The 25,678-nt window shown below is 52.9% G+C and overlaps 1 protein-coding gene across 7 annotated transcripts in view; it reads right to left on the minus strand.

Annotated features, from left to right (window-relative positions):
* CCDC88C (coiled-coil domain containing 88C) overlaps positions 1-25,678 on the minus strand; it is a 130,477-nt gene that overhangs the window by 64,979 nt on the left and 39,820 nt on the right. For all 7 annotated transcript variants that reach the window (XR_009053288.1, XR_009053287.1, XR_009053289.1 and 4 more), the window contains exon 4: positions 11,075-11,144. Coding sequence is in view for 4 of the 7 variants with exons in the window: in XM_057732671.1 (XP_057588654.1) it covers positions 11,075-11,144 (70 nt within the window). In the remaining 3 variants the exon portion in view is untranslated. The remainder of the gene's footprint in view (positions 1-11,074; positions 11,145-25,678) is intronic.

A 25,678-nucleotide genomic window follows, 5' to 3' on the forward strand; every position in this document is an offset into this window, starting at 1 on the left:
CTGAGCCGGCACTCTAGAGCCTGCAAGCCACAACTATTGAGCCCACGTGCCACAACTACTGAAGCCCATGCTCCTAGAGCCTGAGCTCTGCAACAAGAGAAGCCAGCATAATGAGAGGCCCACACATCACAACGAAGAGTAGCCCCCACTCGCTGCAACTAGAGAAAGCCTATGTACAGCAACGAAGACCCAACACAGCCAAAAATAAAATACGTAAATTTATTTAAAAAAAGAAAGAAAGAAAGAAGGAAAGAAAAGAAAAGAAAAGGAAATGCACACCTGAGTATTAAAAACCTCCAATCAGTCTCACCAAAACCTTCCCCGGGCTGCTCATGCCAGCCAGCCCACGTGGCTGTCCTCACCTCTGTCCCTTCACAGTCAGTCCCCAAATGATGGGAAAGGGCCCCCTGAAAGCCCTTTGGTGGATATAACAAGTACAGACCCCTTCCAGCCGTCACCAGCTCCTCCTCCTGCAGCGATTCACCCTTCACGGGCCGTGTACCTGGTGCTGAAGCCAGCAGAGCTGACACAGGAAGAAAGCGTTTTAAGGGCCTTGGATCAGCTGAAAAAGAAGTCAGAGTTCACGAAGAATCTTTGTGTACTCGTCACCGCAAAGGCCCCAGAGGACCCAGTTATATCACACTTTGGGTAACTTAAACAACTCAGATGATCCATTCCCCCAAACTACTGCAGATAAAAACAGCAAATTAAAAGTGGAAAGGAGCACGGGACAGGACCACTGTGAGTAGCAAGAGCCTAAGCCGGTTATCTGATAGCAAGGAAGAGATGAGGAGCTCTGCACATGTACACGAGGGCTCAAAGCTACCATCTGAGGCTGTTCAGTGAAAGAGTGAAGGGCTCTGCTCCCTCAGCATCCTGAGTTACACACAATAACAACCGTGAATCTGCCCGTCCGTCCTTTCTTCCTTCATACACATCTATCAGACATCAAGGAAAAACTAAATTTAATCCAGAGCACTGCTGGAAAAGTACGGAATTCCACTTTGCTAAGCTTTGGAATAGAGGGGGAAGAAAGATTTTAAACACAGAGAATTAATATTAGAAAAATGTTCAGGGAATATTTAAAATAAGCTTTTTGGTGGTGAACAGGGCACTAGGAAATTCACCTCTGCCTTCATTCACACGAAGCAGGGCTGTGCTCAATCTCACCGAGCTAAGTGAATACAAACATTTGCTATAACAAATGTATCCTGTGATTTTTTACCCCTACACAAATGCCTAGGAAACTGAAAAAAAGAGAGAGAGAGAGAGAGAAAAGCAGAAGTTCCCTCATTTCTCATGGGAAGCTGATGCCCAATTTCTCTCAGGATTTCTGCTATTTTCAAAATCTACCAGATTGTGGGTTTTGAATGGTTTCAAAACACATCATAAGACTCTCCACTGGATCCCTGCCAGCGGGGGTGGCTCAGTGACACAGTTACACAGGCAAAGAAGAAACACCCCTACAGACCGCTCCCTCCCAAGAACCTACCAGACGCTGGGTGCTTGCTGAGAACACACCCACACTTAACGCAGTCCTCTGAGCTCAGACCAAGGGAACCGGTAATTTTTAAAAGCTGGTAAGTGCTATGGGAACCCAGAGGCAGGACATCTCATTGCAGTAAGGATCAGGTAAGGCTTCCTAAAGGAAGCGACTTCTGAGCTGAGATCCCAGGATGAGGAGAGACTTGGGGGCTTCTCGGGCACAGGGAACAGCACATGCGAAGGCCTAGACGTAAGAGAGCACAGCGCTTGCCAAATTATAAACGCTTTGTGCTTAAGCTCATTAGAGTGGGTTTTCATGAGCAATGGGAGGTGAGGTAGGAAGCACCGTGGATTTCTGTACCTAGTGAGTCACAAGCATCCAATGGGTGTGGGGAGGGCCGAGCACATCAGGCATCCTCTGCATCTACCCACAACCTCAGGGGGAGTCCCACGACAGCCTGAGCGGACGGCCGAGTCTAAGAAAAATCTTACTTACTTAACTACCTGCTTCCTGCAGTCTTGACACAGAGAAACTCACCCCAGCCTTTCTTAGCAGAAATGGAACGCGTATAGGCTGACCTAAGTTATAGACATAAAGCTACAGAGGTTTGCAGACATAAATCAGCTTCCCAAACAAAAGGGAAACTATCTGATACTGCACAGGCGACAAAGGTGGACCTGGGGATAGAAATGCAGTGGGGCGATTAAAGAACACCAACCTCTAAAATGTGGAGGCTGAATCACATCAGGGTTGGAAGAGTCCCCGACTTTCTAATCGCGTGTCTCTGGCAGACACGATGCGTCAATCATGACATTTTCTCACCCAGCCTGGAAGGAGGATTCAGAACCCTTCTGAACACAGCACTCCCCAAAGAGCCACTGCCAATCAATGAAAGTTGGCACATGAAACAAAATCCATCTTCCATGCCTGGTACACAATCAAGGGGACCCTTTTGGCTCGACTCTTTGATTCTCTAAGATGAGGTCATCTGAATGTTCATACATTCTCTGGATACGGAAAATCAATCTTGTGTATAAGTGGTCACTTGGGTATGAAGGTGGGGATTCAGACAAAGGAAGGCAAACAGCCCTTTCCAAGAGGAAGCCCTTCCTGCCTCAAAGGGCACACACTCTGCCTTGCAGAGGGTGGAAGGCACAGGGATTTTACCTGCAGAGATAGGGGTCAGAGGAAAGCAGTGACCCTGACTCCTCTGTCCTGCTCCCTCAGCTCCCCACAACCACAGAGGCCCGGGGTCTGGGAGTCGCCAGCCAGGCCGAGGGTTTAACCCTCGCAGCCTGGAAGGACGGACCCACCGGAGTTAATCCTGCCTGCCCCACGTGCCCTTCGCGCCTACAGACCGTTACAGCACTTTCATGTAACACGCTATCATTTGACTTAATCCCCAAAGCAATCCCCAAAGGCCAGTATTATCTGCGTTTTTACTAACAAGAAGAGGCTCAGACAGGCTGAGCCACAGAACTGAGATCTGGTCACCACCTGCCCGCTCCTGACTCGCTACCATCCCCCTCCCCGAAACTGCGTTATACTGACCGTTCCCTCCAGAGCAGGGCTCTCTCTGGTTTACCTTCTGATCCCAGGGCCACAGTGCAGGCATTCAGCCAGTGTCTGCTGACTGAGGGACTGAAGGCAACAGTTAGCATTATGTCCCGGGGAGGAGAACAAAGAGAACAATTCCAGTTTCCTTTCTTGTTGGGATGGATATATATATATATATATATATTTTTTTTTTTTTCCCTTAATAATTCTACATTCTGCTCTCTTATGTGCTGCAGGCAACCACTCACTGTGCTTTCCCTGCTTTCTTAGTTAAAAACCAGTCATTTCATAAGGATGATCATGGGGCTGTCTCATAGATTTGAAAATAGCACTGCACTGAGCGTGACCCTGTTTCTCCTCGATGTAAGATGACATCTCAAGGCTCCTCCACACGGGCACAGCTCTACGGGCCCTCCTGGGGGTTCAGCTTACGCTGAGCAGAGCTGTTATCACTTTAGCAAGGTTACTTTGGGTTCCACGAGGAAGAGCGTGGACGGTAATTCCTGGTGGGTAGGCACCTGGGGACCCTCCACTATACCCATCCCAGGCCGTGGAGTAGGAGGCAGGCACCTCTACGCACCACCTCATAGCCTGGAGAGCGACTCCTGTGAAACCCTCACTTAGATTTCTTACAACCAGAACATTCACGTGTGACCCCCACCAGGCACTCCCCCATTTATTAGTCATTCAACAAACGTTTATCACACGTGGACTTTACAGGCACCGAGTCACACGTCCGTGTGAAATGGAGCAGGGGCTCGAGTGCACCCTGGCCCCATTATCCCATCGTCTCTCCTTCACCTGCAGCAAGTCTGCCCCCACCCGCAGGGGTCCCCCACACCACCTTGTGTGGGTACCGAGAACCTGCCCAGGTGACGCAAGGCAGCGGCTCCCAGGTCACAGACAGCAACTCCAACAGCCACACCAAGCCCCTCAACACTGCGCCACCAGCAAACACGACTCCCTAGCCCAGCCTGCCCCGGCCCCAGAAACTGAGAGCTTCATTTCCTGGCACCAAACAACTGAAGATCGGAAAGGGAGCAGCAACCACAAGAATACAGCTTGCGACCCAGAGTCTGCACGGATTGGAGGTGAGGTGGTAGCAGAGGCAGGAGGTGACCTGAGGAAGGGTCCCTCCCAAGCACCGGGCGGAAAACACAAAGCGGTGAACACAGAGACCTTTGGCAAACAACAGTTCATCCCTCCTCCTCGGACGGCCACGGCCACAGAGAGCAGTCCCGCTGGACGCCATGCGCGGTCACGCAGCCGGGGAGCCCTGTCTCTGTGTACAGCCCATCGCTAGGAGGTGACCAAACAAAGTCTGGTTTCCAGGCAGGTCCCGTGGCTGCTCTGAAGCCCGGCACCTGGCTGTGCTCTAACGCTCGCTGTGCTTGGTGTTACCCAAGCTTTTCACGTTCCTAGAAGAGCCAAGTGCTGGCACTCAGCTCAAGTGCTCAGCAGCCCCCTGCGTTCTTGATGGACCAGAGAATTCATTTCTGAATCCAGCAGGCAGCACAAAAGCAAAGGAGCAGGCCGCAGGCAGGCCATGTGAAATCGCGTGTGGGCGCTTTTCTGAATCTGCTCCCTCAAGGAGAAAACAGGAAACATGAACAGGATCAAATGCCTGCAAGATTAGCTTTTCTTTATTTACTTATTTCTTCCCTCCTCTTTTAAAGGACCTGAGGTTTCTGCAAATAGAAAAGCTATATATACATATAAACAAGATCAAAATTCAGGAGAAATGAAAAAATAGCTTAAGGTTGGGAATTCTGATCTTGTTTATATATATATATAAATGAGATTTTACATATATATACACACATATATGTGTGTGTGTATATATATATATACACAGATCAGAATTCAGGATAAATGAAAAAAAGAGCTTTAAAAAACCTCAAGAATCGCTCATTAACCCCTAATGGCAGACCCTCGACCCACCATGTCACTTGGCAAGCAGGGCACTGGTGCGGGCAGAGCCGCAGGAAGGTGACAGGGGAGGGAAGGCAGCCAGCCGCCTGCTTTCTAAAGGAACAATCTCAGCGGCAGGAAGACTGCTTGTCATAAACCAGTCTCAGAGACCTCTCTCCCGTCACAGGGATGGGAGGTAAGCCAGCCTCCCGGGGGGAACCGGCTCTCAGAGGTTTCAGCTCCTCCTCAAAGGCAGAGCTGTGCAGTGAGGGAAGGTTGCCATGGGATCCAAGAAGCACTTCAAGGATGCCCTTGACAGGAGAGCAAGTAAAACCTGAGAGGGTTAAAAATTAAATTCCAAGAACTTTTCAGGAGTTTTGTTTCCCTTCCGCCTTTGAAATGCAAAATGCAGCTATGACAGAGACTTCCTCCCTGAGCTTCTCATGGGACTGCCAGCACATTTCCACTCCTCCGAGCTCGTCACACCTCAACACACTCCCTTTGCTGCTCTGTCGAGAGTTCTTTGAGGCCCTGCCACATGCCGCTTCCTCCAGGAAGTCTTCCTGACCTGCCCAGGCAGAACTCATTGCTTGCCTTGCACACTGTGGGAAGCACGCGCACACCGCTTCTCGCCCTGGAACAGGCTAGTCATAGACACTGTCTTCCTCCCCTCCTGCCCCAGTGCAGACGGGGGACTCCTTGAACAGAGGCAGTCCATTCATCTCCATGGCCTCTGGACCCACGGTGGGCATCTGAGAGCAAAAGCTGGAGTGGGGCTTGGATTGAGCTCCTCTGTGAGCCTCTGGTGCACTCAGAGATGCCATTTGGAGGAAGGAGGATGTAAGCGCCTTCCCATCTTCTATTTGGCAGGCTCAGAGATTGGCCTTCTGGTTTTTTCAGCCAGAGCAGCAGGAGGACAGAGGCCTGTGTGAGCTGTGAAGGAAGGACGTTCACAGCATCTGGGGGGCAGAGAATCTCCAACTTCTCAGGTGCTTTCTGTTTCTGAAACTGCCGCACGAGAGAGAAAACTGAAGACAAGGACCAGATCACTAAACAGCAATTAATGGAATCCCCCAGGCTATCCTCAAAGGGTCCTGTCTGCATTCACAGACAGGACCCTGTAGGGTATGAATACGGGGTCAGCCCCTCCATGGACCCAGGTATCTTGCGTGGCATTTAGACCTCAAGAAACACCAGGCAGAATAATGACAGTGGCTTGTTCCTCCTGCTGACTGTCCACATATACAACCATCTGCGTAACTTACGGTAATAAACACATCTCCAACCTAGGGGACCACCATGCTGTGTGCTGCTGCATGAGTTTCCTCCCCTCTCTGGGCTGGGTTTCTGCACCTACACGACTCCCCCCTTTCCATTCCAAACAGCTTACGAGCGATCGGCAATTCACAAGTCTGAAAACCACGACTGCACTTGGATACAAACCTTGGAAGAGAAAACATTGCTCTCTTCCAGCGTGATTGCTCTATGATTCATTGCAGAAATTAATTTGCTAACACCCTGGCTTCCTGTCAGACGAATCTAGTCTTTTTCATATGTGTGGCACAGTGACAGGCCTGGCTGCCGAGAAACCAGAGCCTGAAGTTCTGGCCAACGCCTTCCCTCACTGTAGAGATGCAGCAGACGTCACGATCTCTTGGTTCCCATGTAGAACACACTCTTCGATAAGCCAGGTAAATAAGTCTAATGGATGCACTGCTGGGGGTGTGGGCAGTTTTCAGCGCATCATTACTGGCCTAGGGCAGCCACACACATGGTGCTGGGCAGAGGTCGACTCTCACTTGACCCTGACCACTGACACTTGACCACTGCATCTGTGAGAGCATGTGGTTAACATCTGTAAGGAGCACCAGCTTAAGGGAAGAGGGAAGTGGGGACAGGAGAGACAAGTAGACAAAGTGGGTCTCCAGCACTTGTGCTCTATTTATTTAGCACCTGCTGTGTGCCTGCACTGCTCTAGACACGTAGAAGACACTGGAGACAACAACAAAAGCCCCCAAGATTCCTGTGCTCATGACAGATTACATCCTAGAGGGGGAAAAATAAGTACATGAGAGAGCATACTGGAGGGTGGTAAGCGTTATGAAGAAAGGGAGGCAGAGCAGGATAGAGAACTGGGAGCCCTGGGGGAGGGGGAGGGACACAGCTGCAAACAGAGAGGTTGTCAGGAAAGGCTGTACTGAGAAGGTGACATCTGAGCCAAGACTGGAAGGATCTGTTCCTGTGAATATCTGGAAAAGCATTCCAGGCAGAAGGAACAGCCAGTGCACAGGCCCCAGCGCAGGGAGGAAAGTGACATAATCTAACTTTCTAAGAGGACCGGCTTCTGTGTTGAGAACAGACAGCAGCAGGCGGCAGGGGGAAAGGTAGAGAGGCAGACAGTTGGAAGGCCACTCCGGTGCTAACCAGGAGAAGGAGGGTGGTGGCTGGAACCAGGGGGGCGGCGGGGCAGGAAGAGAGAAGAGCTCAGCTGTTTGGAAAGTGGAGCCAGGGCACCTGCCTGAGGAACGGGGGTGGGGTGGGAGAGAAGGATCAGACTTGGCCCACGAGAAACAAGACAGAGCGCACCCCGCAACACTCAGTCCCGGGAGTCCACATGTGGCCCAGCCACCGGGGAAGGCCTTTCTGCTATGTGCCATTGTATGAACGTGAGGGAGAGGTAGAGCATGGCTCTGCAGGACCCCAGGCCAGGCTCCAAGAAGCGGGGTGTACAGTAACGAGGCGCCAGACAGACGCTTCCCCAGGGACGGGTATCCAAGGGAGATGGTTACAAAACCACGCACGATCAAAGAGGAAGTCCAGAGAGGATTCGAGGTACAAACAGGAAATAAGAGAATGGGGATCTGGGGCCAGGAGGGCAGATATCGAGGATAGATTTTTCATGTACATGAAGTGTTTTCTTACATTCCCTGAACTGTCTTTGAATCCCACCCAGGGTAGGAAAAAAGAGAACATCCTTTTATCTGATGAGTGCAGGGTAATAGACATACAGAAAAATCTTCTAATAGTATGAGTCATGACATCTCCCTTTCATAGGTCAGAGGAAGGGGGACAAGTGCTTGGCGCCTTGGGATCATTCAGTGTCACTGTGTGTGTGTGCGCGCGCATGTGTGTGTTTGAACTAGATGTTCCGCTGGGATCTGTGCTGCCCCTGCCTTGGCTCCACTGAGGTGCATTTGCCAAAAACAAAAAATATACCCAAACTGAAATGTTATAAATAACTGGTACAGTGTCAACATCAGCCAGAAAGAGCACAGGCGTGCTCCCGGGCCGTGCGGCAGAATTCGTAAAAAAGCCGCCCCCTCTACCCCTTCTAGGCAACCACACAAGAAAAAAACCAACTTTGTTCTTTATTTTAAAAGAAACCCCAGATGCTTCACTCATCTATTTTTAAAATTTCAAACAGAAAACACTGTTCCACACATACGTCTCTGGCACCTATGTCTGCGTCTCGCTGGGGGACCCCCCCACCCCCGCCGCCAACCTCCTCCGCTCTCGGAGCCCCCCGAGACTCCTGTCAAAACCTACCCATGCGTGCACCCAACTCCCATCCCTCTGGCTTTGACTTCAGGGGAGGCAGCCCCTCCCCTCTCCGTGGAGCCCACAGAAGCCGCTGTCAGTCAGGCCCTGCCTGCCGGTGGTCCTCTGAGCCTGCTACAGCGGGTGGGATTCCATCCTTAACCTTCCTTGGGCTCCCCATCTCATTTCTCCACCTTTTCCATCAGAACTGGGGCCAGAGCGTCTTCAATTGATGTGCGCTGATTCTATATGGTGCTGGGGGTCAAGGGGCACACCATCCACCTGTCAAAGTTTAAAAGCAGCTTCCTCACAGTGTTCTAACACTGGATTGTAGGGAAGGTTGCACAAACCTGCACATTTATGGAGAGAATCACTAAATTGTATACTTAAGTGAATTTCATGGTATGCAAATTATACCTTAATAAAGCGATAAAAAAGATCAGCCTCCACATGTCTACAGGTGTTTCTGTCCTGCGCCAGACCCAAGGCGGGACCTGGGTTTTCTGCATGTGGACAGTCTCCTGGCCCCGTGTGGTTCAGAGGGGCCGGAACAGAGACTCAGCTAGGGGGAGGGCTGGGCGCAGGGTTGTGGCGAGTGGAGATGCCTGCTGGAGAAGGGGCCCCCAGAGGGCAGGCTTCCAGATGGCAGCGGGGGGGGGGAGGGGCACCAACAACGGGAAGGTGGCAAACTATGCAGTATGATGGGGTGACAGGGTGGCTGGGTGGGGGAGGAGGACGTGGTTAGTATGAGATTGCCTCATATGCCACTGTCGTTTCTGTAGGTCAGAATGGTTGAATACTGGCAATCGCCTGCAGCTTAACCTAACACCTGTCCGTGTGTGATACGGACTGGAGTTCAGGCTCGGGGGCTGGATGGAGCAAATTCCCAATCAGCCCCTCTGCTCGTGGGCTAAGTGACCAAGGACTTGTCCCTTCAACTCTGTGAGTGGCCGTTCTCTCCTCTATAAATGGGACGGCACGGCCACACCCAGGAGCACATTTTCATTTCCATCTTGAAACACATGTCCAATGTCCAGCGCAAAGTAGGCTCACCCAGGGCTCAAGCAGGGAGCATCCTTCTTTCCTGCTCCTCTGCCTTCCTCTCATCTGACAATGCTGCTCTAAGGCAGATGGAACAGCAGAACTAAGCCTGAACCACCAACCCCGCCGGGCATCTCTCTCTCAATACCAAGCCCCCAAGTAAGTCAGGACAGACAGCACAGTTCTGCTCAGCAAAGCAGACCCTCACTTTCCTGATGTTATTGCAGAAACACGAGAGTCCCAGCTGTCCCTGGGGCCCAGGGCTGCATCTGGCATCCTCTACCTGGGGGAACCATGAAATAAAGCCAGAAAACAAACGGCCCTAAGGCAGGGCTGGGGGTGGCGTGAACCAAGGGCTCCCTGTTACTAACGCACCAAGTGGGTGAGGGTGTTCACTGCCAGGGGCCACCAGGTGGGCCTGGGTGCCCTCTGCAAAGCCAGCGTGAGAGGATGTGGGTGCTCATGGGCCGGCAGTGCTGAAGACAAACAGGAGGTCAAGGAAATACCGTCCTTTGGCTCCCGCAGAGAAACGGGGTGTGGTGGCCGAGGAGGACACCCCGCCATGAGCAAAGCGGTTTGATGTTCAGCTGCCCTTGACCCAGTGCCCCAAGTAGCTGCTGCTGTTCTCAGGGCTAGGGTTCCTCCCGAGAAACATCCTCAGCAGGTCACAGGGTGTACTTCTCCTTTGCTCTCCAGGCAACCTGAGCTCAGACTCCAGTGAGAGCAGGGCAAGGAGGTACTGACCAAGGGAAGCTTCAGTTCCGTCTGCAAAAGCCTCTAATGTGGGATCCTTCCTGCATTCCTTGACCCCTCACCTAGTCCAGGAGGCTAACAAGGTCTTCACGGGAATCGGGGAAGTCTGAACCAGCAAGCACATCTGTTCACAGGGGCTGCAAGCTCTTATCCATGAGCCATGGGTGCCCGGTGAACGCACACGAATGTGGACAGAAAGAAATCCATCACCCTGTTTAACTCACCCAGTGTGTTAACTGTCAGGTATGAACTAAGCTCTGGCTTTCTGGAAGGTGCCCGGGAGGACATTTCAGTCTTTCAAAGTCATACCGAGTGGCCGAGACTAGGACTTAGAATCTTGCCCACTTGAGCCCCGGAGACCAGAGGGAGACGTGTAAACAGACACAAGATAGGATGTCCCAGTACGATCCACCATGGGGGGAAGAAAGCAGCACAGGACGCCAGTTCCCTCGAAAGATTCTTTCTTCCCAATTGTGACCACATGCCATGATGGTGTGAGAAGAGACCCCTGGGGGTCCACCACACAACCCGGGCCCCCAAACCCGAGCCCTCACCTGCCCCTGCGCTCAAACCCGAGGAGTTGGTGGATATATTCTTAAGGAAGAACTGTGCTCTTGGCGTAGTGCCTTGGGGTCATAAACCCACCCTTTACAATCACACCCGCATGATCACGTGGTTTCACTGTGCTGGCTCCAAGCTGGCAGCCAAAGCTCTGCCTCCGACAGCTGCCCAGGGCCGATGGCACTGCCCAGGCTCTACGGGGGGCGGGCAGGGGCGGCTTTCACTCACCAGACAGCGGGTCTTTGCCAATCATCAAGACATTGGGCAAATTCATTACGATCAGCTGCTGGAGAACTTCCTACAGAAACAAAGGGGAAAGGATACCATTAAGAACCGAAAACAAAATAAAGACTGATTAAGAAAGTTACAGCTTACCAAGTTACTGGAGGAGCGTGCCAACCAATAGACACTAACTATGAAAATACTATGTAACAGGAAGGAATATGTAGCATAACAATAAATGAAAAGTCAAAAAAGCTACTTGTGCTTCCACCTTGACTGTTACCAAATGAAAATTACGTCTGCATGTGTACAGAGACTTTGGGAAAAAAGATATATTAGATGCTAGATTAGCAGGATTAGGAGTGAGTTTCTTTTTAAAAGATGTCTTTATTTTTATTGTATGGTTTGCTTGTGCAATTAAAAAAACAGAATAAAGATTGAAAGGGATGCTGCTGAGTCTTTACAAGCTGATGATTCAGGATCCTGGTGCTCAGTAGGTCTTTGGTGCAAGTTATAAAGGAGGAGATGTCTCTCTTTTCAGCAGTGACTTCCCTGGGGAAGGGATAAATCACAGCTAATCTGGCCCCGTCAGAGACGTGATGCACAGGAAGTGAGCTGCCTCCTGGCCTCACACCAAGGGCCTCTGAAAGAAGGCCCAGGCACCAGCCATCAGTCATGCCCCCTTGTGGGGGGTGTTTAACAAGTTCTCCTTGGAGTGTGCCGGCTCACCAACTCAAGTTTCCCAGAACAATTCTCAGGGCAGGTCGGTTTTCCCTGCCCAGATGTGCCTTGTTTGTCAGGAGATTAAAAGATGTAATTTTACAGAAGACAAGCAAGGCGGTAGGATTCATAAGTATTCTTGGTCTTACAGAAGTGGTCACTATAGAAACTCTTGACCAACAAAGCTCCTCTTATGCCTTTAAAAAAATGTTTCCATTGAGACACGACTTTTTTTCAGCAGTCCCTCTAGTGCATTGATGTGGGGAATCTCTGTACTCAGTACACTGCCAACCAGCGCTGATGAAGAAAATGGGGACAATTAACACAATCGGCTAGTCCCACAGGGCCCGGCTGGACACCTCGGAGCTCTCTGACTCCTCAGGGGAGAATGGTGGCCTCAGCAAGCACACAGGGAGACGCCAACACATTCCATGAGAAAAATCCACTTCCTGCAAAAAGAAGGACTCCCCACCAGATGGGTCCCTTCTGTCATGGAGTCCCTATCCAGCCTCAATACTAAACTCAAGTGCTCAGCCCAACTTCTAGAAGATCTCCTCGTTACCACTGTCCAACCAGCTATGGTCCCCTTTTGAAGTTGTGGCTGGTTTCCCTCTGCCATGGTCCAAGTGTCTGGTGCACCAGCATTCTCATCAGGGTGCGTGAAGAAGGGTGCCCATGTTTATGAAGGAGATACAGAATGTGAAATCATCTTGAAGGTCTCTGCAATGATGCAAAGCAGTATTTTTACCACCTAAGCAAAAGATTGCTAGAAACAATGCTAGAAAATATTGCTGGAAAATCCATGTATTCTCTCCTTCCAAAACTGGATGGTTAATTTTGTCTAATCAGCACTAATTCTCCCACAAGAAATACATATCACTTGTACAATTAAGAAGTAACAGGACTTCCCTGGTGGCGCAGTGGTTAAGAATCCGCCGGCCACTGCAGGGTACATGGGTTCGAGCCCGGGTCCGGGATGATGCTACGTGCCACGGAGTGGCTAAGTGCATGCCCCACAGCTACTCAGCCTGCGCTCTAGAGCCCGTGCTCCGCAACAAGAGAAGTGACAGCAATGAGAAGCCTATTCACTGCCACGAAGAGTAGCCCCTGCTCACTGCAACCCGAGAAAGCCCACGTGCAGCAACAAAGACCCAATGCAACCAATACATAAATAAATAAATAAATAAATTTAAAAAATAATAATGTATTGTTAATACTGTCTTACTGATGTGTTCCTTTCAAAACACCACGGGTCTCCTAAGATTTAATCCTGTGGCCAAAAACGCCCCCAAGACCTTAACTCTTCCCCCCCAAAGACCACCAATCACATTTCCAGCAAAAACAGGCTCAGAGGTTTGAGTACCAAGGTCAGAGCTGTCCAGCAGAAATACAACGAGATACATTAATTTCAAATGTTCTAGCAGTCACCTTAGAAAAGTAAAAAGAAACAAGTGACGACATACAAAAAATATACTGTAATTAAGCCAACATTTTCAAAATATTATTGTTCACCACATAATCAACGTAAAACCACGAATGAGACATTTCACATTCTTTTTTCACACTAAGTCCTTGAAATCCAGTGTGTAGTTTATACCCACAGCACATCGCAATTCAGATGCTAAACTGTCATTGGAAACATGATCTGAATAAGTAGGTTCACATACCCAAGCTGTTGCAAACACACTTAAAAATTTTCCAGTAACTGAATCCAGTATCGGCTTTTAAATCTGAATATATTAAAAATTCACTTCCTCAGTCACACCAGCCACATCTGGAGGCCACGCCAACCACATGTGGCTAGTGGCTGTCGTGCTCCGCAACACTGGTGACAAGGGGACTCCCTGAGGAAAGCTGAGCAAATGTGTCCCCTCAGGGTGGCGGGGCCTCCAGGGCGACAGGCCAGGCCCTCCGTCTAGTGGGGACGTGAGGAGGCTGCTGACGAGTGGGCCCTCCCGCCTGGTACTCGGAACAGAAAGCCACTGTGGAGACCGCAGCTGACACCAGCCTGCTCGGTGGGTGGGCACTGGTCACACCCTGGCTAGCTGCAGGGGTGGGGCAGAGCGAGGATGGAGAGGACCGGCCCCAGGTGCACTCTGAGCAGCCCCCAAATTTGCCAACAAGCCTTCCTGGTGCCACCCGGGCCTTTGCAAAGGCAGAGACAAAGGCCACTGTCACAGCCCGAGGCCAGGACGAGGGACGAGGGCACAGACAAACAAGCCTTTCAGCCTCTCGTGTCACCCCATCTTTGTGGCCTGACGGCAGGAGAGAAGAGTCAGGCGTGGGGTAAAGCCCTCCCAGAGACCCCTGCCCTCCGCAGAGAACTGAGCTACGGGGAGGGAAGAGCGGGGCGTGGGGAGGAGGGGGCTTTAAGCACTGAGGTCCAGAGCAGATTCTGTGCCCCCTCCCTTCTCCTCCCTGCACCTCCTTTAGGTTTGTTCTGAGATCCTAGTATAACATGCCAGGGAAACCCCAGATCTTCCTTTTCATAAATGAAACTGCACTAATTGCATCCTGGAAGGACCTCATTGCTAACCTCTTTAAACAAACTAAAAGAAAAGTCACAAAAGTAGGTCAGAGCAGGGTGGCGGTGCTTGGATTCTCAGCAGTAAGGGGGCCGTGGCTAGAAAGCGCTTTGCAACATAAAAGGAGAAAGAACCCACCTGATCCCACCCAGGCCGCAAATCTAAAATTTAGGATCTTATCAGCTCCGAAGTTCCTCCCAGGTATGTCCTGACACAAACAAGGCCCTACACCTGGGGGAGGGATGGGACAGGGCAGGACACTCTCCAGGAAGCGTCTGGCACCCCAGTTAGAGGCCCCAGGGGCTACTTCTGTTTTCACACACAGTGTCAATAAGCCCAGAGACTCAGACTGCCCTCCGACTGGCAGCTTCCTGATCCCGACCCTCCAGAGGTAACCTGGGGGGGGGACATGGGGAGTGATGAGGGGCTGTCTCAGGGCCATGGCACTGGCTCCCACAGGTCACAGCTAGAGAGAAGCTCTCAGAACAGAACCACGAAGCCAAGTGGAAGGAAGATGCTCCCTTCCTATTAGAATCCTCTTAAGACAAGTTATGAATGTACCCAGCAGGGAAAATCCAGGACACGGGACGCGGTGCCCCATTCCAGGCTTCACAGGTGACGGAGCTCTGCTGGTGGCAAGAAGGGGGATGCAGGAGGGGGAGAGCAGATTCCAGAGGCACCTGGTCACGTGCAGAACTCACACATGATCGAAGCTAAGGGAGTGGCCTTGGTGGCGGTGGGACCTCCTGGCCCCCCAGAGCAAACAAGACCAGCACCCGGGCACGCGGCTGCACTGAGCCCATGACGCCAAACGCGTGTCCCCACCGGCGAGTAATGTTCCCCTCCTGTCAGAACCCAACACGGGGCCCAGGCTGCGACTCCAGGCTGGCTCCAAAGGGACACCTGCGCCCTTGTCATCCCTCCTGTCACCAGTTTACACACGGCCAGCGCTCCAGTCTAAATGTTCCTCTCCTTCCAAACTCCCTCAAACCTCACTCCTCCCAAGGAAGCTTCGAGGCCTCCCGAGTGCCTGCACCTTTTGGGTGTTGGCGGGGCTAGGTCTTGGGATAACAAGGTCTGGGGGCTCCATCACTGCCCTCTGGGGCAGGGGTGGTTCTGGCAGAGGCAGGGGGACGGAGGGAGTGAAGAACAGCGGGGGGAGCACAGCTGGAGCTGGGAGGGGCCCCGGGGTGGACGCCAGGGCCGGCCTGGACGCCTCTCTCCTCCTGGTCTGTCCCTCGGGCCCGAGGTGACCTGCAGCTCCCGGGGCTTGTAGGTGTAGCTCGTTTTCTGTGTGTCACCCAGTCACCTCCCTCAAACTGTTTGGTCCCTGTGGGGGATGGACCTGCTAATTCCTTTCTAGCCAGTCTTTATCCAGGACTTATACATAGTGCACCCACTCAGCCGTGGAAGCCCTCAAATAAGCCTGTGCTTCCTCCAGGACGTCCTCCCTTGGTTTGGAACAGAAGGACTCAGCTCAGCCCCATCCCCCTAAATGACCCCTTCGACTCACCTTTGAGAATAAGTGTGTGTACCCCAAACTCTTAGTGAGCTACCTCCTTCACCATAAAACTGTCAACAGCACAATATTAAATGGAGGCTCTAAAACACCCCCATCGAAGCTTCAAAATGCAAATCCAAGTATGACGGGGTGTGTGACAGGGAGCAGCCCTGTAGTATTCGTGCCACAAAGTGTCACTGGGGAATGCTTAGGTAACGGAAGATAACAGCCGCTATCCTGGTTAGAAAGAGGGCAAAAGATGCTGAAATGAATAAAAGCATACCTAACTGAACGTAGAAAATTAAAGATATGCTAAAAAAGAAGAAACCCTCAAAGGAAATATATTCAAATGACAGAATTCTTTATTAGAGTGATCAGGACAAGAGCAAGCTTTCCCAACATTTAAAAGACATTGTGTAATGTGGTTCCATCACCTTAAATTATTTTAGCTCTGTGGCGTGGCTTCCCACAAAGAAGGTACGGTCAGCAGCATCTACCTGTCAGATACTGAACTGTGAACATGACAGTCACTAAAAAAAAAAAAACCCTTTCTCCTGGGACAATTCACAATGTATTCAACATGAAAAAAGAGGTGAATAATTTTTTTTTTTATCACCCTCCCCCCCCCCGCCCCGCTCCCAATCAAACTGTACTCCAGCCTCCCCCATCAAAAACTGCTAAGCCTCCATTGGCTGGCTGGGAAGAGGAGACACCAGCCAGCAGAACCCACGGATGAGGGCAGAGGCTGGCTTACAGCCCTGGGCCCTGTGCTGGGAGGGCTGAGGCAGGAGGCCCTGCAGGAAGGGGTGGGCTCCCAGAGCACCAGCCCCCAGAAAACAGAGGCTCAAGGATCCCAGAGAAGTTCACCCGCCACCTGAGGCAATGTAGGGGCCTCACTGAAAAGACTTAAGATGCTTCCAGGGCTCACGTCAACCTCTTTGCCTGCTCAAACAGAAAGGTCACTTTCTCCGGTGGTGGAAGAAACGAAAGGTCCCGGAAAAGTTGCAGGGTGGAAACACTTTGTGAGTCTGCAGCAAAGGTCGTCTTCAGTTTCCATTGGAAACACTGGGATTGTTGGATTAAGAACAATGATTTCATGAAGAAATGGGAAGAAATCTTTTTCTCTTGCCAATGAAACAATTTTATGGCTCGACATTTTGCCAGGAAGGAAAAACAAATGCTGCTAAATGCCATGAGTGTAGGTCCAAGGAAGACCCTCCAGGAGGGTTTGAAAAGGAGCTGTTAATGCAGAGTAAACAAGAGGGAGATCCCACAGAAGTGAAGACCAATACCCATGAGAGGCACCCAGGAGGAAGATGATGCTCACGGTTGCCATGGAGATCAGGATGGTCCAGACAGCAAAACGTGCCTTCCACACAGCCAAAGAAACACAAAGACCTATCCAATACTGAGAATCAGAAACACAACAGATAAGAGCTTTGAGTGTGCTCCCATCACACACACACAGCACACTTGTGAATCTGGGGTTCAGACACTCAACACACACTGAGCACCTTGCTGTGAGCTGAGAACTCTCAGCTGGCGGAAAAGGCAGGGAGGTAGACAGTCACAGCACAAAAGGACAGGTGTCAGAGCAGCACAGCATGGGAGCACCGCCAAACTCTGCCCAGGCAAGTCTGGGAAAACTTCTCAGAGGCGACAGCTTCTAAGCTGAGCTGCAGAGAATGCTTAGGAGTGCCCACAGGTGAAGGAGACAGCCAGGAAATGTATTAGCTGCTAAGTGTGGCCAGCAAGTCAATCCTTGGGTTACAGTGTACTGTATATACTCTGCATTTCCCAAGGGGTGCTCTTTCTTCCTTACATATCACCCGCCTCAGTTACCACCAGTCAGAACCCTATCCGTCCTCCAAAGCTCAGCAAAAATGCCACCTCCTCCATGAAGCCAGCTTTGATGCCCTTCATCACGTATGATTTCCTTTCCCCTCAACTCCTAATGCTTCTTTCACCTGCCCACTCCTGTGACACTTTTACATTTTGCCTTGTCATTGACTCCCCACGCAGAGGCAGGCAAAGCAGCTAAATGACCAGTGACAAGATGAGACTGATCAGAAAATACCTCTCAACATTTATACTGAGTGCGATTTCATTATTTTTTAAATCTCTTTTTTGGAAGTGTTGTCTTCTCTTTCTCACACGAACATGGGGACCAAGTCCTGAAAAACAGCTACTTTGCTCCACTACTACAAGTTACTTCACTCCCCTGTTAAGTTCCTTCCTATGCCTTCAAGTATTTCACCTGGCAAAAGCGGCCACCACGTGCCTGAAGATCCCACGGCCTGCAGATGCTAACCAAAGTTAAACACACCTCAAAATGAATGTGTAATGCTGGTTTGAACACGCCAGTTTTCCAACTGTGAAATCCCAAATGTGACAGTACTATGAGCAAACGAGGCAAAGCACGGGCAATTTAAAATTCCTAAATGACAGGAGTGACTCAGGCGGGAAAGGCACCGCACGTATTCCAACGTCCCCGGTGTCTATTTCAGTGCCCCGAGAGAGGCAGACACTGCAAAGCCCACAGCCATCACTCTGCTAGAAACCGCACAGCTAAGGCTCATGCAGGTGAGCTGCCTCTGGGATTCCGAAAGGCTGAGACGCTCACAGGAGAGACCTAGAAAGTCAGGAGTAACATCCCAGGCAGCCTGTGCACACCTCGCAGGGTTATTTTGGCACTCCTCTAAAGCTCCCACCTCAATCTGGCCAAGAGGGCTTCCTGAATGCCCTTCGATGACATCCTGGCCTAAACAAAAACTGCCCGACAACCTGGATGGCAAACACACGGCTAAACACAGGGAGGGTCCCCTCTCTTTCCTCCTCCCAACGTCACGTGAGGTGGTCAGGACAAGAATTACTAGAATTTCCAATTGGAGGGAACCGCAGCCCAATGCTGGTGACGGGGTTCAGCGGAGGGCTGCAGAGCGAGGGCCAGGCTGGGCGCTCTGGGCTGGGGGGCTTTCCCCGAGACCACACACCGGGACACGTTCCAGAGTCATGCTTCTTTCATACCTTCCCTGGTGACAGCATGCCACCCCCACCCAGTCATGCCTCCCACCACGTCACGCCACCCGAGAGCAACAGGGACTCGACCCCCAAATGCAGCAACACAGCCCACTTTCTACGATGTTACAGCCAGGGGAATGATTTCTTTTTTAATTTAGCTGCTGAGCGGAGACATAAGCCTGATGATTTATCCTCGGCTGCCTGTTTAGAGCCAGGCCCACGGGCCACGTGCTTGTGATTCCATCTGGACAAGGGGCCCTCGTTTCCGCCATGTTCCCTCTGACTGGGGCAGGGAGCCCCGGCGAAACGGGTGGGTAATGAAGTGCTTTTATGTTAAGAGGCCGTCGCGTAAAGCTGCTGATAGACTCAATCCATCTGTTCCACCTCGTTGCAATTAATCCCAGGGTCCCCAGGGCTTGAAACCAGCTCGGGTCTGCACAAGCCCTGGAGCACTGGCTCCCCTAACGAGGCCATACCGTGTCTCAGGACCCAGCGATTTAAGGCCACCAACGCGATCCGCCTGCAGTTCCCAGATCGTCAGGAAATCCCCGTCCCTGAACACTTGGTGACTGCCTGTCCTCATGGCCGTGTTCACAGAAAGGAACCAAGCCCAGCCTTTGTTCGCAGAAAGGAAAACAAATATTTCCTTTGAGCTGACCCAGGAGGAGGGACACGTGGGAAGGAGCACCTGGAAACTCAAACGTCACCAAGTGAGGGCAAAGCTACTTGCTGTGTGACCTCAGGCAAGTCACCGCCCCTCTCTGAGCCACACCCTCATCTGTAACAGGAGGAGGACCATCTCTAAGGGATGTCTGGCTCCTTTAGAAGGAGGGTGGGGTGGGGGTGTAGTTGGTAACTACAAAGCACATCTTTATAGTTACTAACTCAGGGCTACCGAGTCTGAAAACAGTCACATGCCCACATGTCCCAGAAGAGCCGGGGGAAATCCACAGGGACGGGACGGGAGGACACTTCAAGTGTCCCCGAGAACACCTGCCACCTTCCCTTTGGGTTGCTCTGTGGGTGGGTTCGTCTTAGCTGATGCTAGGAAGCGGCTGTTCTGAGCCCCTGGACCAAGGAAGGAGGTGGGCGCAGCCTCAGAAGCACAGACAGTTCTCCTCTGAGAAGAACTACCCATAAATGGTGTCTCAGGAGCCATTTTACATGGCAAATACAAGCCTGGTCACCAGCAGCTAAAGCTGGGCTCTAGGCAAGAACACCTGCAGCGAGGCCACCAGCAACCACAGATGCAGTGGGGGGGGGATGGGCCCAAGCTGGACCTGTACCATCCCAGCCAACAGCAGGTGGTGGTGAGAATTCACATTTAAAACCAGTAAAGCCTTACAGATTACCTACGGAACGTGGAAACTGAGGCCTGGACAGGAACATTACAAGGGTGAAGCCTCCCACTTGGGTCTAGAAAGCCAGGATTTCTCAGCTCTGCCCTAGGGCTCCTTCCACCGCTCCAAGAATCTCACTTCTATTCCACAATGCCTACTGAGGGCCTACTGCACGCCAGGTCCAGGCTGCAGTGAGGATCTGGGGGAGGGACAAGAAGGACTTAGGCAGGATACGGAGGGAGGGGTGGTCCTGTCCTCACACTTCAATGCCTAAAGTGGCTCAGGGCTGCCCTGTCCTCTCTTCCCGGAAAAACAGCAGCATCCGTGCTTGGGGTTGACGTAAGGAACGCTATTTTACGGCGGTGAGGGATCCTGCAGCTGCGCATCAGCAGCTACAGAGTTCCTTTCTTCGGGCTTCTTGCAAAAGTCAACGTTTTTGTTGACGGGCAGGCAAAGGAGGGCACGGGGCTCACAGCCGGCACCACCTGTGGGCCAGACCACAGCGTACGGGGTCACAGCAGGGAGGGGACACCCGTCACGCGGGGCTGGCGGAGCCACCCACACCACCAGGTCCACGGGACCCAAAGTGCTCCCTGCACCCTCGCCAGGCGAGGGCTCTAGGCTGGTTTGCCGGCACCTTCTGCCCTGGGCACGCCCACAGAGCTCAACAGGAGAGGCGCGGCCGTCCCCTGTCCCAGCAAGCAGCTGGCCTGGGGAGGGTGCGTCCCTGCAGCCACTGCGCCACGCTCCGCTCCACCCACCACGCAGGCCAGGTGCGGCCGGGGCGGGCGCCATACCCCGGCAGCCCTCACCCGCCACCTGACGGTGCTGCACCAGTGCCCTCACTCCCAGGACATACGTGGGCGCAGGAGGGGCAGAGTGTGCCTGGGAGCCACCAGCGGCAGGTGGCAGCCTGCCGGGACCTGTGAGGGCAGCGAGAGGCAGGCAGGGAAGCCAGGCTACCCCCCACCGCAGAGCGTGAGCGCTGCAGGCCACGGGGCATCCCTGCTCCCGAGTCGGCCGGCCTAACGCCTGTCTCCCCAGGGCAGGGGGCTAGCGGGCAGGGAGAGTAGAAAGGCAGCCATTCGCTCTCTTATTTACACCATGGTATCTGCTGGGCACCTACTGGCTGTCAGGTGGTGTGCTGGTCAGGTGGTGGTGATGGTGGGGTACACAGACAAGATCTCTGTCCTCAAATTTAAGAAATGCGGACAGACAGACAAGGAGGGAGGGAGAACAAAACTGAGAGGGAGCAGTGAGTGTGTCCAGGGTGTGTGTATGGGGCGAGGCCCTGCCCCAGCCCACAGGCTGGCAGGGGACAGGCCTGCTGGCGAGTCTGGTGCCCTAACAGAGGGGACGTGAGGCATCTGAGCTGGGCGACAGGGGGAACACACCGGAGGGCTAATCCAGAAAGGCTTCCAGGAGGAGGTGGCGCTGAGCTAAAATGGAAACTAAGAAGAGCAGGTGCTGTCCAGGGGGCAAAAAGGTAAAGGGAGCAGCAGGAGGCACTCCCCCACCTCGTATCTCCCACCACAGGCTCTGGAACTACTCCCCCCCGCCCCCCCCGCCCCAGTCCCAGGATGGAGAAGCAGAACCCCTGCACAGGGAGGGGGGGCCCGGCACCCGCTCTGTGCTTATCTCCACCCTGGCAGCAGTGGCTCTGGAGTCCCCTAGTCGGGTCCCTCACCAGCCTGTCCCTGCTTCAACCCCCGCCAGGTGGCTGGGCAGGGGTGCAAGACACCTTACCCACAGCAGACCGCGCACAGCGCCTGGCCCGTAATCAGGCCCCGAGTGCGTGCTGCCCCAGACACGCTCAGGGAGAACACGCACACCCGCCTCCTGCTTCTTCAAGGGTCCCAACTCAGAACAGCCCTGCGGTGCACACATGCAGCAGGCCTGCAGCGACTAGAAAGTGAAATCCATAAAGGCGACGCCACGGCTCCTGGGGTGTGGGGGCTCGCCCTGGAGGTCCCCAGGCCCGGGGAAATCCTCCCCAGGCCCGGGGAAATCCTCTCCACCCCCGGGCTCGCCCACATCCCTTTCCTGCTCTATCCCTCGGGGCTGACGGCCAGGCAGGGGGAAGGGCTGAGCAGGAGCATCTCAGGGTCACTGTCACCCCCTTGCTCTGGCTTTCTCTCTTCTCCCTCTGGTCTCAAGAGGAAAAGCACACACACGACGGTTTGTACTGTGAAGGGAGGGCGGCACAGGTTTCAACTCCGAAGGGCTGGGGGGTGCCAGGCAGAGAGCTCTAAGGGCAGGTCTGGGCTCCGGCGGGCCGGGGGGGGGGGGGGAGTGTGCGTGGTTGGTTAATGATGCCTGCTGAGCACGGTGACCGAACTCGAGTCTCCGAGAATGGTGAAGGCTGGGGAAGCGGGTCAAGCTGTGGCAGCACCGAGGCGGCCGTGACGTCTCCGCGGTGGACAGGCACGTGAGGTGAGACTGTGTTACCCCCTCGCCCGCCCCTCGGGACAAGCTGCAGATGAAACAGACGGTACAAGCAAACAAAACCTGCAAACCCGGCGCTCCGCGTCATCACGGGAGCTGGCAACAAATGCTCCGGCTTCACCCAGGGAGCAAGAAACTCTGGAAGGGTCTTTCATTCTATCACCGAGAACGTACTCTCTAGCAGGAAACCGGGGGAGGGCAACTCAGGACACAGCTGAAAAACCGGGGAGGCGGAAGGTTAAGAAACGCCGAGTTTGTAGTAACTACCATTTCAGCAGGAAGTGAAAATCTCAACAGATGGTATGGACTCTAAGGCCACGGCGGGGGCTGGGCACCTGATGCAATCCTCCCCACTCCTCCCCACCCACCACCAGCGCCTCCGGCCCTGCCCGCACCCCCTGGCTGGAAATAACCTTCGTCTGTGCCCACCGAGCCCCAGCACAGCGTACCCCCACATTCGAGGTGACTGGGCCCCTCGGGGTCCCAGGGTAGGCGCCGCAGCGCTGTGTGCTCCCTTCCGAATCCTCTCCCACCCCTGCCCCCTGCACACGCTGCCTGCAGCACGTGTCCGCCAGCTGCTGGCGAAACCAAACTGACTGACCGCCGGGAGGAAGGATCTTGGTGGAAGGGGAGGCCTTAGGACCCCAGACAGGTCACTGAACACGCCCTCGCCCTCCCCCCAACAAGAGCAAAGAACACTTTCTTTTGAACAATGATAAAGCAGAACCTGGGCTCCACACCTCGTATTATCTCATTTAATCCTAACTGGCAGGGGGTGTGCCTGGCCCACGAGGATCTGCCAACACAAGATCCACGTGATCAACAAATGTTTTTGATTACTGGAGATGCCGTAGTAAAGGAGGGCGACAAAGAGGTGAAAGGATATGTCATAGGATGTGCCAGGAAGTACGAAGTGCCAAGAAAAATAAGAGCAGGGCGACCCAGGAGTGAAGGAAAATGAAGCGATTACAGACAGGTGGTCAAAGAGGGTTCCCCGATTAAGCGACCGTTGAACACACACAAGTGGAGCGAGAGAGAGCACGCCAGGTGGACGCGTGGATGAGAGACTTCCAGGCAGAGAGGACCACAAGTGGGAAGAACACTTGTGGCTGGAACATGCTGTGCAGCCCCACTGAGCCCGGCACTGGGGGCCGCCCAGCCTAACCAGAGCCAGCAGTGCAGTGGCCCCCACGGTCAGAGGTCCCATGCTGAAGCCTCAGGAGGCACAAGGAGCGCTCACAGGAGTAACTCACCACATCAGAGGTTATAAAGACGGTTTAAGCCTGGGTGCCCGGCACAGGTGATGGGCGGTAGTATCTGCAGTGCTGTGATGAGAAGGATTCTGAGGCCAGGTCTGGGCTCAGAGGCAGAGAGTGCCATGACTGATCAGTGATGCCTGCCTAAGCCAGGACTTAAGCTGCGGTGGCCCACCCTCGTGTAACCCAGTGAGATGATACGAGTGCTAGAACACGCTTACGGTATAAAATGCTGAAGGGATGTGAGGGAGGCACCCGTAATCCTCTACCACGAGCTATAAAGCCCCTGCCTGAGCTGCTTCTGCTAAACCAGCTTCACTTCTCAAGTCTTCTTACCAGGATGTGGGCTCCCCGGGATGGGTACCTGGACTCTGCCCCTCCCCACTGCTCCCCAAGGCCCGGCACAAGGAGGGGCTCCCTCGGCGTTTGTCAGATGCGCGAATGAAGGTCCACGAGCTCCACGCTGACATGTGTGTTCACAGGGTGAAGACCCTGAATGTGGGTCCTGAAGGATGGGGGCAGAAACGGTGCCCTTCGCTTAGATCACTGAGTCCTACTGCGTGATGCTCTGATCTGACGACAAAAAAAAAAAAAAAAAAAAAAGCCCCCTTTTCTTTCATTTTTTTTTTGAATTTTTCTTCTCTTTATTTAAAAAAAAATGACTGAAGTACAGTTCATTTACAATGTTGTGCCAATCTCTACTGTACAGCAAAGACTCAGTTATACACAGACATTCTCTTTTTTCTATTCTTTTCCATTATGGTTTATTACAGGGTGTTGACTATAGTTCCCTGTGCTACACAGTAGGACCTTGTTGTTTATCCATCTTATATACAATAATTTACATCTGCTAACCTTCATGCTTTTAAAAAAAGAAAAGGGAGGCTTTTCTTCCGATGTGAGCAAGGTGGGTGTGAAGACCACCAGATTTAAAGAACACTTCTGAGGAGGCAGGAACACTAAGGCACACAGACCACCCCAGCACCTGGTCACAGGGCAGGCCAGCTGCCCGGCCTCCAGCAGAGCCGGCGGAGAGCGCACATTTCAAGCAAACACAGGCACCCTCCCCAGCTGTTCCTGAGCCCACAGTGAGCAGGAAGACGGTCTGTGCCCACCTCGTCACCACAGCAAGTGGACTCTTGCAGCCCAAGCCAAGAAAAGATAAAAGGCTCAAGTCTGCACCTTGAGCACAGGTAACGTGAGGCTCTGTTCGGCGCAGGGCTGGGGTGTGTACAAGAACGTCTCACTCTGGTCCAACACTTTCCTGTGTGTCCGTGTCATCTTGTGTCCAGTGGGGCAGGTGCTTGAACTGTGACACAGGAATAAACTGAGATGCGCAGCTGGGCCTTGGGTCACACGGCTAGTGATGACCAAGCTGGGGCTGGAACCTTGGGAGTTCACAGCATGGTTGGCGAGAAGAGACATGAACACAGTGAGCCTGCAGCCCAAGGGCATCCTCAGGGACGCCAAGGAGTCGGGAGGTGGAGCGGTCCCTGCAGGCTGCAGTGGTCAAGGAAAGGCTTCACGGGTCACTCAGGCCCCAGGAGAGGCTGTCGATAAACACGTCAGGCTTCTCGCCCTGAGCAACTTGTCCTGCCCTTTCAGAGCCTCAAAATATCTAGTGCTTCTCTTAGGACATTTGTACAGCTGGCTTTGAGGGCTACTTTGTTTGCATCTGCCTCTCCAAACTCAGCCACAGTCCTCTGTGCTCTCATAAGCTGCCTCGATCTTACATCCACTCGTTCATTCATCCATACATTCAACAAGTACTTATCTGTTAAAACAAGCCCCGGTCTGTTCCG

This window comes from Hippopotamus amphibius, chromosome 4, assembly GCF_030028045.1.
Source record: "Hippopotamus amphibius kiboko isolate mHipAmp2 chromosome 4, mHipAmp2.hap2, whole genome shotgun sequence".
NCBI lineage: Eukaryota > Metazoa > Chordata > Mammalia > Artiodactyla > Hippopotamidae > Hippopotamus > Hippopotamus amphibius.